Source organism: Chaetura pelagica, unplaced genomic scaffold (assembly GCF_000747805.2).
Source record: "Chaetura pelagica isolate M959 unplaced genomic scaffold, ChaPel_1.0 scaffold210, whole genome shotgun sequence".
NCBI lineage: Eukaryota > Metazoa > Chordata > Aves > Apodiformes > Apodidae > Chaetura > Chaetura pelagica.
In genome coordinates, this window is record NW_009951862.1 from 26182 (window position 1) to 41075 (window position 14894).

The window sequence follows — 14894 nt, forward strand, 5'->3', positions numbered from 1 at the left end:
CATTCCACCTCCAAAACCTATTGCAGTTCAACTCACACCTTGTCCTCCAAGACAGGCAGTACCATTCCCATTTGTAGCCAGGGAGGACAACTCAGTGAGACCCACTGCAGCAATACAAGCTGGAATTACAGAACTGTTCCTCATGAGCTGCAGTGCTGCCCTCAGCATGCCTCCCATGCACAGGAGCCACCACTGGCACAAAGCAGCACCTGAAATCCAGTGGAACAAGAGCACAGTGCTCTGCAAGTTCCATGGGACCTCTCCAGGAGCAGAAGGGGCAGCTGCCCTGGGTTTCCCTGCTCCACAGACAGAAGACATGGCAGAGTCCCACCTGCTGAGTGACCTCTTGTGTAATTCAGAATCATCCAGGTCAAATTTAAAAAAAAAAGAAAGCGTCTACAGAAATCCTACGTACGCTGTTCCATTCTGAAGTCCAAAAGGCGCAGTGTCTTCATTAGCTACAGAGTAGACATCATAGCAATCTTTTATTTCATCCTTTAAATCTTCAGGTACTGAGCACGAACCGTTCCTGACTTTCAGCTGCCGCAGGCGAGGAACCCCTAGGAGCAGGTTCTCATAATAAATGAAGCTTCTGTTTTCTGCCATGGTTTTGTTGTTGTACCACAACTCCCAGTAAAGGCCATCCAGCAAAGGGCCTTCTGTGAACTGGGGAGGAACACAGAACTCGAGTTTGCCTTTGGCCAGCACTGGTTTTATAGATAGAATCACAGAGTGATGAAGGTTGGAAGGGACCTTAAAGATCATCAGGTTCCAACCTCCCTGCCACGAGCAGGGACGCCTCCCACCAGACCAGGCTGCACAAGCCTCATCCAACCTGCCCTTGAGCATCCCCAGGGAGGGGGCATCCACACCCTCCCTGGGCAACAATCTTCATTCCATGGATGTGTTAGAATTGTAGTTGATAATTTTTCTGACATAGGCCCTTGCTGTTACGTGTCCCCCAGAGACATTCCACAACCCTGTCCCTACCCTGCCCCACTAGCATGACCTGGATTCTAAACTTTCACATATTAAAGGTCTACTTTGTCCCATAGCTTTGACACATGCACATGCACAACCCCTTCCACATTAGAAAGCAGATCCTGGTTCACTTGAACAGGGTGTCCACATTGGAACAAGTTGTCCAGGGGAGCTGTGGCTGCCCCATCCCTGGCAGTGTTGAAGGGCAGGTTGGATGGGGCTTGGAGCAACCTGGTCTGGTGGGAAGTGTCCCTGCCCATGCAGGAGGTTGGATCTAGATGATCTTTGAGGTCCCTTCCAACCCAAACCATTCTGTGATCCTATGATCCTGCAGGTTAAATTTACAGGCCATGACAGGACAAGCAGGTCCCAGCCACAGAAGTTTCCAGATTACCTTCCAGAAGTCTTCCATTGTGGATAAAGTTTTGAAATCAGTTTTCTCCATTTTTGATACAGGTGTTTCCAGGAAGAGCTGCGACATCACCCTTGTGTAATAGTACATACTGGAACTCACTGTGCCATAAGTCACTGCAAAAGATTTGTAAAGAGTGAGAGGTTAAGGGGTGAGGAGAAAGAGAAAAGAAGAAAAAGTAAGTGCTTTGCTTGTTTTGAATGCACCAACTTGCCTTTGTATAGATTTCTGCACTGGAAAGTTTAAGCTTCAGAACAAAACAAAATCCACACCAGGAAGGATTTGTCAGTCAAGTGTGATTAAAATACAGAGAGTAGTGAAGAGCAAACTGACCCATCGGTTTAAAATACTCAGTTCTCCTTCCCACACTCCATTCTATGATTAATGCTTCTACAAAAGCTGACTTCCAGATAAACCAAGGCACAATTCAGCAGCCTGAAGAGGGGCAGCTAGTGCCTTTTTAGATGACTTGAGGTATTCCGAGACATCCATAGCTGGCATGTATGGCACAAGACCTCAGGAGAGCTCTGCCCTGCTCCAGCAGATGATGATGGTCAATCAGGACATCTCAGGGCCCTGTGACTGCCATCAGCAGTTAGGCAACTAAACTGCCCCCAAGATGTCCAGTCGTTCCCAGAGAATCTCCTCTCATGACTGTGTGTTATTTCTTTTCCTTACTCTGGGCCAAGTCTAAGGTCCACAGAGCATAAAATGTGGACCCTTTAGCAACTGGAGAACAAGAACTATTTTTAATAGGCTTCTGCTGTGGCACGTGGAATGCATCCCATGGTTGTGCAAGAGCTGGATTCTCTCTCAATATGTGCTCTCCAAAATACAAGAGTACAAGGGCAGGAAGGAACTTGATGAAACTCAACGAGGGCAAGTGCAGAGTCTTGCATCTGGGGAAGAACAACACCATGTACCAGTACAGGTTGGGGGCTGACCTGCTGGAGAGCAGGGTAGGAGAAAGGGAACTGGGGGTCCTGGTGGACAGGAGGATGACCATGAGCCAGCAATGTGCCCTTGTGGCCAAGAAGGCCAATGGCATCCTGGGGTGCATTAGAAAGGGGGTGGTTAGTAGGTCAAGGGAGATTGTCCTGTTGTGGGCCACTCAGTTCCAGAAGGACAGGAAAGTGCTGGAAAGAGTCCAGTGCAGAGCCACAAAGATGATGAAGGGAGTGGAACATCTCCCTGATGAGGAAAGGCTGAGGGATATGGGTCTCTTTAGCTTGGAGGAGAGAGGTGTGTTAAGGGTGAGTGTCAGGAGGACAGAGCCAGGCTTTGTTCAGTGATGTCCAGTGATAGGACAAGGGGCAGTGGGTGCAAACTGGAGCATAAGAGGTTCCACGTAAACATCATGTAGGAGATGCTGCCCCTCTCCTAAAAACTACATGTTTCCCAAGGCAGTAAGTGAGCACAAAACAGCTGCCCATGGACTGCATGGGGACTCTGCCTGTCTGCCCTCTCCTCCCCACCACAGCCTGCAGACTGGGCTCCATGTTGGAGACAGGGAATCCTGTGGTGGGAATCCACTGGAAACAGTGTTATGAAGTGCTGCCCAGAGACTGCTGCCAACCCTTCAGTGATGGGATTGTAGCCCCGGGAAGAGGGCAAAGCCCAATCCAGCATGGGGAAATACCTTGGGACAACTTCTAAAAAGGACTGCAGCAGCCAGACTCCTGCTGGCTTTTGGGAATGCTGGGGCAGTGCTGCTGGTCAGTGGGCAGAGAGGTCTGCTGGCTTTCTGAAGAGACTAAGGGATTTTAGGGAGATAGGTTCAGTCAGCTTGAAGGAGTGGAATCCTGCTGTTCCCTGGGAGTGCTGGAGAAGGTCTTCCAGTTCCTGTGAGCTTCTGGTGAGCTCCACCTGCCTGTGAGGATGATGAGTGGCTGTCCAGCTGGACTATGGGCCATCAGGGGGACTCTGCTGTCACTGCTCTTCCTGCCCTCACAGTGTGGTTAAACCTGCCTGCCAGTTAGGCAGGAAGACAGTGAAAAATGTTAGAAATGAAATGTAGTGTTGTTTTCACATCCTAGTGTTAGAAGGACAGTGTTGGGGTCTTTTTATATGTATCCTAGTGTTAGGAATATAATAGTTTGTTGAAGAGAAGTGAGGTATCTGCACGTTCCAATGACACCTGGGGTGGTTTATGGTCCAAGAAACTGAGGGGCTGAATTGGGCTCCATCTGCAGGATCCCAACACGGAGCAGGATTTTTGGCCAAGGTCAGACCCAACAAAGCCACTTCTGCCCTGCTCCTCGGGGCAGGATGACACCAGTGGTTACAGATCATGTTGGTGGTAGGGAAGGCAGCCAAGGGGGCAAGAAATTATGCCTTAAAAGGTAAAAAGTGACCTGCTGGAATGGGATGTTTGAACAGGGGTGGGAAACTTGCAGGATCATTAGAAGCGTGGGGTGGGCTGTAAACCCTGGAGTACCCAGGGGAGGGAACTTTGGGAATAGGGAATATAAACCGTTGTTCACCTCACTATGGGTGTGCCTGCTTGTTTGGGTCACCCATTCCTGCACCAGTGCCAATAACCTGCGCTCCCCTGAGGGGTCCGTTTGGGCCTGTTCATCGGCGTCACAAACGTTTTGCACAAAACCTATAAAACAGCTGAGCACCTTGGGACTTGGGTAAAGAAAAATATTTGTTTGCCCTTAATCCTTCCTTGCCCATCTACCTGGCCCCCATCCCTTTAACCGTCTCTTAGGTGCACTCTCTACCTCCTCCTTTCCCATTCCTTTCCTTTCTCCTTATTGTTGTTGCTTAAATCAATGGGGTGTTGTTGCTGTTGCTGTTAATTGAAGTTACCTTAGCATAGTATTATTGTTGTTTTTCCATTATTTTCTATTATTATGATTGCTATTATTGTTTCCTGGTTACCCTCTTTGAACCTCCTGCCCCCAATGGTGTTATTTATCCTTTTAATAAACCATATATTCGTAAATTCCAATTGGGAGTCAGCTGCTTTCATTAGAAATGTTAGTAAGAATCAGACAAGTGTCTTGCCCTAGAAGTCAGTTACTGTGAGGGTGACAGAGCCCCGGGACAGGCTGCCCAGAGAGACTGTGGAGTCTCCTTCTCTGGAGACATTCCAAACCCACCTGGACACATTCCTGTGGGATGTGCTCTGGGTAACCCTGCTCTGGCAGGGGGGTTGGACTGGATGATCTTTCCAGGTCCCTTCCAACCCCTAAGATGCAGTGATTCTGTGAAATTCCCACAGCATTTAGCCTGCACTGACACTCCTAGGACATGCCAAGCCACAGACCAGCCTGGCCCATAGTTACTGCATAGTTACATGTAAAATTAAAAAGGACAGCACTTCAAAAAACACTACTGAATTAGCAGTATTTGGAGATACTCAGCACACCATCCTTTTCCTTTATTCTGTTCCCCAAAATCTTTTTCCATAAGAAAAAATTTCTTAGCAGCCTGGGGACTAACTATTCCCACTGAAACCAATTTCACTTGATTTTAATTTAGGTCCCATCACTGCTACACCCCTCAGGGTGGTACAGCATGCCAGCCACAAACAGTCTTACACTAAATATTCTCAAAGGACTCAGGATGGAAAAAAAACTCATGATCTTTACTATATAACCATGCTTGCAGTACAGCACCCAAACAGTACTGTCAAGGGTATAAAATTTTGGGTTTTTTTAGTCACATTACTCTAGACAAGCAAGGCAAACTTGCTCTCAGGGCCAGCCTACTAATGTAGTTTTTACATTTTTTTTTCCACTCCAACTTCTCTCAGAAAAAAAACCACAACTCTCACAGACATTTAAGGCACTTAGAACAGAACTGCCACCCTGAAAACTGGGGGCTTGAAGCATGCCAGCCTTCTAAAGATGCAGTAACTTAATGCATACAGATTTTGTTGTTATTCTCTCAAATAACCAAATAAAACATTTATTTCACAATTCCATACTAAGTTCTGCTTGGTGTTCCCTTGCTAACTTTTATGCAAATAGATGAATATGTCTTGATTTCACTATTAAGGTAAAAACCCTAGAGATCTTGAAGCAGAATTGTATCTGGGCTTTAAGTTCTTAAGGCCAGAAGCATAGAATCTCAGGGGTTGGAAGGAACCTCTGAAGATCACCAAGTCCAACACCCCTGCTGCAGCAGGAACACCCAGGGCGGGTCACACAGGAATGTGTGTCCAGACAGGTCTTGAAACTCTCCAGAGAAGGAGACTCCACAACCTCTCAGGGCAGCCTGAAGCAGGGCTCTGTCACCCTCACAGTCAAGAAGTTCCTCCTCATGTTGAGGTGGAACCTCCTGTGTTGTCACTTGGTGCCATTTCCCCTTGTCCTGTCACAGGCACCACTGAGAAGAGACTGGCCCGTTCTTGACACCCACCCTTAATATAACATTAATAAGGTCCCCTCTTAGTCTTCTCAAGACTAAACAGCCCCAGGTCTCTCAGCCTTTCCTCATAAGGCAGGTGTTCCAGTCCCTTCATCATCCTTCTAGCCTCTGTTGTTTCCAGCAGTTCCCTGTCCCTCTTGAACTGGGGAGCCCAGAACTGGACACAACACTCCAGATGTGGTCTTACCAGGGCAGTATAGAGGGGGAGGAGAACCTCCCTTGCCTGGCTGGAGACACTGTTCTTAAGGCATCCCAAGATACTATTGGCTCTCCTGGCCACAAGGGCAAATTGCTGTCCCATGGATAACTTCTTGTCCAGTAGGACCTCAAGGTCTTTCTCCATGGGCCTGCTTTCTAGCAGGTCAACCCTTAATCCATACCAGTGCATGGTGTTTTTCCTCCCCAGGTGCAGGACTCTACACTTATTCTTGCTGAACCTCATTAGGTTCCTCTCTGCCCAGCTCTCCAGTCTGTCTACAACTCACTGGATGGCCACACAGCCTTCCAATCTATTAGCCAATCCTCCCAGTTTCGTATAATCAGCAAACTTGCTGAGGATGCACTCCATCCCCTCAGCCAGGTCACTGGTGAAGATGTTAAGTAAGACTGGGTCCAGCACTGAGCCCTGGGGCACACAAGTCACAGCTCTCCAGCTGGACTCTACACTGTTGATCACACCCCAGTTCTCCATCCATCTCACTGTCCACTCTTCTAACTCCCCCTCCTGAGCTTAAGAAAAAGAGGACAGCTCTCAGAACTGTTACACTACCCCAGGCACAACTGCACATGGCATCACAGACAACAAAACAAAAGACACACTTAAGTCATGAAAGTATCCAGCTGTGACCCACCTACACTTGAGCATATACAGGCTGCAGGTGTGTTAAAAAACCTCCAGCACCACAGCTTATCAGCCAGCATTATCTCTGCTTTCCCAGCTACAACTGAGAGCTTTTCATCTTAAAATGATCTGTAAACTTGGTGATAAAATGTCAACGTCTGTGATTTCATTCTTTTGTCCTGGATGACTAATTCCTGCTCTTCACATTGAACAGTTCTGTTGGGGGATTTCAAAATGCCCAGCAGAAGCAGGACACTGATGTCTTCCATTTAATTAATGGAATTTAAATTTTAAAATGTGTTACATTTTTTTAAATGCTCCCTAAAAACAAAGAATAAGCTTATTATTGCCCTGTTTAAAGGTTCAAAACTTGTTAAAACACAGGAAATTGCAGTATTTTCAATCTCAAGCAACAACCCATGGACAGAACCAAGAGAAAGGTTGAATTCCAAGTATTTGCCTACCTGCCTGCCCATTATTAATTCTTCTTCAACTGAAGAGAACCTTCACTGAAACAACCTTCATTCTGGAATCCCAAGCAGCAAACAGACAGTGCAGAACTGGAAGCAGTGATGCTGAGCAGGTACTTACAGACACACAAGACCACAAGGAAAATGATGTATGTGACCAATTCTCGTAAGACATTTCTCAGGTATCTCTCTCTGCTGGTGTTGCTTTCTTCCATGAGCCTTGTCCCCCACAGACCTGAAAAGGAATGCATACACAAGGTACACAGATGTCTGATACCAGGTACACAAAAGACATGATAAGTAAAGTGGTTTGGAAAGCTTAACCTATGTCATGTCTGCTGCAGGCTCTTCCATGGATTTTAAACTGATCCAAGTTCAAGTGAAAACATCTTCCACAGGCTGAACAGGGCCTGAGGCACCATGAGCTATTCAAGAGATCCCATAATAATTTAGTAACAGCTCAGAACTTGTAACAGCTCAGAACTCTTAACAGAACCTGCTGAAGATGAGCCAGAAGTGCTGACACTTAAAACCACATGGTTTCAAAAGAGATAACAAGTATACATAGACACACACAGATAACTGTCCCTCAAGGGATGAATTGCAGAGTTTGAGGTTTGGGTTTTTTTAAACACCAAGAATGAAACTGCACATTCAGTATCAAACCTTTATTAGCAGTCTTAACTAACTTTCTACCTGAAAGGAGGCTGTGTCAGTCCAACGTATTTTCAAAGAAAACAAATCATAACCTTCTTTCCCTTTTTTTCAGATAGACAAGGTATGTCCAACAGAGAGACAACAAAGATCTTGGTGTTTCTACATTCTTTCTTTCTCTGCTGGATCAGCTGAATGATTTCTGCCTGCTACTACCTTCCTATTACACTTGGCAGTGATAGAATCACAGAATCTTAGGGGTTGGAAGGGACCTCTGGAGATCATCCCCTAGGGCAGATCACACAGGAACACATCCAGGCAGGTCTTGAAAGTCTCCAGAGAAAGAGACTCCACAACCTCTCTGGGCAGCCTGTCCCAGGGCTCCATCACCCTCACAGTAGAGAAGTTCCTCCTCATGTTGAGGTAGAACCTCCTGTGTTGTAGCTTTATACCTATTGTTCCTTGTCCTATTATTGGGCACCACCAAAAAGAGACTGGCCCTGTCCTCTTGACACCCACTCCTCAGATATTTATAGACGTTACTCAGTCTTCTCCTCTCAAGACTGAACAGCCCCAGGTCTCTCAGCCTTTCCTCATAAGGCAGTTGTTCCAGTCCCTTCATCATCCTCATAGCTCTCCATTGGACTCTCTCCAGTAGATCCCTGTCCCTCTTGAACTGGGGAGCCCAGAACTGGACACAACACTCCAGATGTGGTCTTACCAGGGCAGCGTAGAGGGGGAGGAGAACCTTCCTTGGCCTTCTCTCAAGAAGACACTGTAAAGGAAGTTATTCAAACTTTGTTGAGCCCTTCCAAAAGGGCAACAGAAAAGTGAAAGTATCTTTTAAATGGAGTCTCTCAAAGAAACAACCATCTGAGAACGGCAAGCAGTTAGTAAGCACCAGACTTCTTTCCTATGCCTAATAAAGAAGAGAAAAAAGCCAGGATCAGCTGCTGCTGCTCAGCCCTCAGCTGCTCCCCTTAAGGAACTTCTCTTCATTTAATCCTAAATAAAACGAGGCCATTTGACCCTAGTGGATGGTGAGAGGGTAAGCATATAGAAATAAAAGCTCGCTCTTAAGGAAGCACATCACACTTCCACCCTTTTCCTTTTCAGGTATCTTAAACAGCCAACCTTTTCAAACACCCTTCAGGTTCTCAGCAGACGGTGATGAAGTAAACTCAGACTTCCCAGGAGAAAATCTTGGATCCAGCAAACATAGGGCAGCAATTTGAATTTAGTGGACAGCCAGAACATGTCACAAAGCTGATAAGGAAGGAAGAGTTGAGTTGCTTTGCAACCCCTGCTGTAAGACTTAAGGCAGACAAAGGGCTAATCTGCCCATTGCAGAACTTCACTTGCTAACAAAGAGATGGGAATGAGGAGGGTCTTTTTCTCTACCAGCAGACATGAGGTGCATTCAGAAAAAAAAAAAAACACCAAACCAGAAAGAAGTGTTAGATGTTTTCAGAAGCCTTCCAGCTGCCACATTTTTAAGTTGTGACCTAACCACAAAGTTAACCAGGAAACTTCTGCATAGGCACAGCAAGCATGAACAGTCTTAGCATTAATCTCTTTAAACACTCCTGAATTAGTAGCTTAAAACCTTCACCACTGTCAGGCCCCAAAACAAGAGAGCATTTTCAAAGCTGTTCTTTAAGGCCAAGTCTGAAAATGTACAGCTTCAGACTGCAGCTTTACCATACAGAAGGACAAATCCTCACCCTCATTCCTGAAGACAGAAAAATGAAAACATTTCCAGAGTCACTAAATACTAAAGACCTCAACAAGTTCAGCCTCTAACACAGCCCCACGTTGCACTAGCAACCCTCATAATAAAGGCAGGAAAACATTACAGAAGGGAGGAAGAAAAGGCTGAAACAGGGAATGAGCTCAGCTGGAGAGAGACCAGTCTTGGCTGTCAGCACATGACTCACCAAGAAGAAATGTGGAGAGCAGGAAGCTCACAAGCTCAATTTCTGGCATATTAGAATATTGTTAGTGATGTCACGTTATTAATTGGAGTAAGGAAAAGTTTGGGGAAAAGTCACACAGAACAAAGAGACATGTAAAATGAAAGCAGAGCTTGCATAACATAACCAGCACAGGTTATAGGTGACCTGCTGGAAAGCAGCTTTGGGGGAAAAGACCTGGTGGACAACAGGCTGACCATGAGCCAGCAATGTGCCCTGGCAGCCAAGAGGGCCAATGCCACCCTGGGGGGCATCAAGAAGAGTGTGGCCAGCAGGTCAGGGAGGTTCTCCTGCCCCTCTCCTCTGCCCTGGGGAGGCCTGGGGGCAGTTCTGGGCTCCCCAGTTCAAGGACAAGGAGCTACTGGGGAGAGTCCAGCACGGGGACACCGAGGTGATGAAGGAACTGGAGCATCTGCTCTGTTAGGAGAAGGCTGAGAGAGCTGGGGCTGTTCAGCTTGGAGAAAAGGAGGCTGAGGGGGGAGCTCATCAATGCTTATAAATATCTAAAGAGTGTCAGGAGGGTGGGGCCAGACTCTTCTTAGTGGTGTCCAGTGACAGGACAAGGGGCAATGGGCACAAACTGGTACACAGGAGGTTTAACCTAATTGTGAGAAAATGCTTCTTTCCTCTGAGGGTACCAGAGCCCTGGGACAGGCTGCTTAGGGAGGCTGTGGAGTCTCCATCCCTAGAGACATTCCAAACCTGGATGTGTTCTTGTGGGATCTGCTCTAGGGGATCCTGCTCTAGCAGGGGGGTTGGACTAGATGATCTCCAGAGCTCCCTTCCAACCTCCCCAGTCTCTGGTTCTGTCACAGCACTGAAACAGCAAGAACTGGAGAACAACACATCCCAAGAAGTCAACAACAACACATCCTTGAGACATAAGCCTGTAAGACAAGACAAGAGGGATAGAAAAGAACACTCCCCACAACTTGGTTACAGCCTGAAGCACTGGGTAGAACACACTGTGTACAGAAGTAGCCCCTGTGTTTTGGGAAGCCACCCTGCTCCCTTTTATGCACAGAACTTGACATTAGAGCAAGTACCTTGACTCTGTGTGTGGATCACCCTACTGCATGCTGGGTGACAGGCGTTGCTTTGGGGACATTAGGAGTCAGTCAGCAAGGAACTAAGTTGCATGAGAAGAAAAAAAACCAACAAAACAAAACAAACAAACAAAAAAACCCAACACCAGAGATCAGACAATTTTTTTGGTGTTAAATCTGAATTTTTCTGTCAGCTCCCTTGAAGCATTCATTAGGTGCCAGGTTTTTAGAAGATACCAACATTACTACCCTTTTTTGTCTTATTAGAATATTGGTTCAGATGCATGAAGAATAGTAGCACAGTAAGCAATGCTGGATTTGACATCTACTGCAAGTACCAAAAATGTATCATTTCTAGCCCAAATAATATTCAGTCTTCTAGAAATTTGCTCTTTGTGAACTTCTGGACAGAATTTTTGTGCTCTTTATAGTACCCAACAAATCTGCAACTAACAATTCTCTCATACTGATCCTGTAGTCAAAGGGCTTCCTCAAAGAGTGTAGGAACCCAAAGAGGTGTCAAGGAAAAATTAACAAATGCAAATGCCTGGCTCTGGAAGTGGATTTTGCTCTTAATCCATGAAAAGCCTTGACAGCTTTCTCCTTAATGGAGCTGAATGGTCACCCCCTCCTCTCCCTCCAGCATCTGGAATGTTTGTTGAAGAGAGCTGCAAAACTAGGGGGAACAAAGCTACTTCACAGAGACTCATGCTAGAATGTGAAAAGAATCCAGGAGATTCCCTTCAAAGAGAAAAGAACCTAAAGAAAATAACTCTTTCCAAAGAGAAGAACCTAAAATACAGATAGTCTGAAGTATCTGACTTTTTATTCACTTCATAACTCCTGTTACAGTCTCTCTGATGGCTGCAATTAACAAAATCTCATTACCTTAAACGCTCTGCATTTTTACTTTACAGCTGATAGCAAATGAAGTACAAGCTGCCATTCAATATCCTGCACTTGCTGAGTGGCAGCTTTTTCAGCCAGGGTAATAGCATAGCTTTTGATATCCAAAGGATAGATCCCTCTCTTTGAAATCTGTCTAGCAAAATGGAATTTCATGAAATCAATCTGTGCTAATTTTCCTCCAGCCACCTTCAAATAAAACTGAGCACTGAGTATGCCATTTTCCAGTCATCAGAGATCCTCATGGCATCCTATCCACACTTGATTGACAGGCTCAGGCGTAGCAGCATAAGGAGAACGACAGCAGCTGAAAGGATCCATCGTGTTACCACGACAAAAGTGGTCCTCATCTTTCAGCCTGAAAGCAGAAATTAAAAGTTCAAGCTACAGCCACACATCATTACCCCAACTGGATGATTCAACACAACATTCCACCAAGCCTTCATTCCAATGCTACCTCATGGGTATGTGTGGGGAAAACCTGCCTCATGGACTTTCTTTCCACTTGCAAATGCTCTGACCTTAGACTAAAACTTGTTATCAAACTCTGCATTCAGGTTCAAAATGGATCAGAAATCAACAACAAAATCAGTCCTACTGTTGTCCCAAAACCGGGTCTGTTTCTCCCACTGTAAAGTCCTGCACTTGAGTCAGGGCACAAAGTCATGTTGAGTGGAGAATGGATTGAGAGCAGCCCCTGAGGAGAAGGACCTGGAGGTGATGGTGGACGAGAAGCTCAACACGAGCCGGCACCGTGCGCTGGAGCCCAGAAACCAACCCTGTCCTGGGCTGCAGCAAGAGCAGCGTGGGCAGCAGGGCCAGGGAGGGTATTGTCCCTCTGCTCTGCTCTGGTGAGACCCCACCTGGAGTGCTGAGTCCAACTCTGGAGCCCCCAGTGTAAGAAGGACATGGAGCTCCTGGAGCTTGTCCCGAGGAGTCCACAAAGATGATCCAAAAGCTGGAGCAGCTCTGCTCTGGGGACAGGCTGGGAGAGTTGGGGTGTTCAGCCTGGAGAAGAGAAGGCTCCAGGGAGACCTTAGAGCACCTTCCAGTACCTGAAGGGGCTCCAGGAAAGCTGGGGAGGGTCTTGCGACAAGGGCAGGGAGGGAGAGGACAAGGGGGAATGGATTGAAACTGGGAGAGGGGAGATTGAGGTGGGACATGAGGAGGAAATTCTTTGCTGTGAGGGTGGTGAGATCCTGGCCCAGGTCGCCCAGGGAAGCTGTGGCTGCCCCATCCCTGGAAGTGTTGAAGGGCAGGTTGGATGGGGCTTGGAGCAGCCTGGTCCGGTGGGAGGTGTCCCTGCCCATGCAGGGGGTTGGATCTAGATGACCTTTAAGGTCCCTTCCAAGCCAAACCAATCTATCATTCTACAATTGGTTAACTAGCTCTTGGCTTCCACTTAAACCAGCAGCCTTTCTACTCACTACACATGCTCAGAGGGTGGGGGGTTTTGTGAGGAGCTGGTCCTTCCAGCTTGAGGGAAGGTATTTCAGCATGTTAAATAAGTGATTTCACAGTAAGTTGAATTAGCCTTGGTTTTCTGGTGTGTTTTGCTTAGGTTTTAAGACTCAAGACATCAGCGGTTAGAATATTCTGTTAAATTCTTCTTCATCCTAAAATAAGGACATGCTGACCTGGCTTTTTGGACATCACTGGAGTGGATAATTTCTTTCTAGCATCACCTCAGAAACCAGGTCTGAGAGGAAACAGGAGCAACTACAGCCAGGTCATCAGGATGTCACTCTCACCTCCTGTTTGACCACCGTTTCTCTCCACAGTTAGAAGCACGGACAGGAGGCTCCTTGCCAACAACTAGTCCAAAAGGAGCATCTCAACAGTCTGTTTTGGTAAGAATTTTTATAAAACAGCTTCACTTTCTTCACATGAAGCAGTTCCTTTCCTAGGCATTTATATGTCTCTAAACACACCACTGAGGACTCTAAACAGAGCAGTGCCAGCTCATGCATAACTCATAATTAGCATGGATATTTTTTTCTTGGCCATTCTGGCCTCTTGTTAGGATGGGACTTAGTTCCTTGAACACTCTCCCCATCAAATCTGCTGAAAAGAAAACATGCTCTATTCCATAATCTCTGCAAGCCTGTCTTGCATCCAAAGACAACACTGCAATGATCAAGAGGGATTTATTTTGGTGCAAGACAGCTGAAGCCAGAAAAATCATTACAGCAAATGATTTTTGAGTGCAGATCAAAATCAAACTGAAGACACACAGAACATACAACAGCCTGATTTTCAAGTCCCTGCTTAAAATCAAGTGAATTCTGACACTTGCTGGTGCAATGCCAGCCAGTACCACCTCTCATTTCAGAAAATCCACATTTTAGAAGAAGAAAGTTTATTTTCTAAGTAGAGTTTACTTTTCCTGCAGCTTTGTAAGGACAAAGGTTTTGCCTGACATGTAGCCCTCCATATAAAAACCTTGTGATTTGATGATGGCATTTTAAGCTGCCCTGAAAAGGAAGGGGGGGTTTCTCTCACATGTGCTGTCAAAAACTTGGATGTCAACAACTTGCCATCCATCACTTCCTCTGCTGTGTCAAATGAAGCCTGTACAGGGCCAGCTGAGCACAGGGTTAATGCAGGAAGGTTAGAAGGACACCCTAAATGCTCATGAGATGTGCCCCTGCTTATTCTTCACACCGTGTTTCTCTAGGCATCAGCTGTATGTTCAAGCAAGGGCTGCTCTCAGCACCTGAGGTTCTGTACAGCCTTGCAGAGGAGCAAAAATCCATAAAACACCCTCTCAACCTCACGCTAAGCACGAATGCCACCCTAACCACCTCTTTTTACAGCACAGAAAGGGAGAGAAAGACAAGGATTCTACTCCGAGACCTGGTGTTCGGTCAGAAAAGCCACATGTATCCGAGTACTCAGGATTGTCTCTTAGGCTGAAAGCGGCCAAGGCACAGAACTGGGGAGGGGAGAGAGGAAAAGAAGGAAAGGTGTGCCTGTGTTTGTGTGGGGGGCACAGCCCGGACAGGAACCATAACATGCCTATGCATGAATGAGCGGGGACAAGGCAGGGGGAAGCCAAGATGGGCAGCCGGGACACGGGGAAAAAAAAAAAAAAGAGGACAGACAGCAACGGGGTGGGGGCAGAAAAGAAAGGACCACAAACAGCCCTAAGCGCTCCTCCCGGTCACGGCCCGCAGGGAAAGGCGCGGAGGGGCGGGGGAAGGGAGGGGATGCCGGGGCTCTCACCTCGCA

The 14894-nt window shown here is 46.7% G+C and overlaps 1 protein-coding gene across 1 annotated transcript in view; it reads right to left on the minus strand.

The window, feature by feature from the left end:
- Positions 1-7315, minus strand: part of PKD2 (polycystic kidney disease 2 (autosomal dominant)) — a gene marked incomplete at its 3' end in the record, with an annotated part of 21149 nt that extends 13834 nt beyond the window's left edge. Inside the window, exons 1-3 of the mRNA XM_009993742.1 lie at positions 7206-7315; positions 1376-1509; positions 416-666 (exon numbers count right to left, since the gene is read on the minus strand). Of these exons, the coding sequence (XP_009992044.1) occupies positions 416-666; positions 1376-1509; positions 7206-7299 (479 nt within the window). The remainder of the gene's footprint in view (positions 1-415; positions 667-1375; positions 1510-7205) is intronic.
- Positions 7316-14894: the final 7579 nt, after the last annotated feature.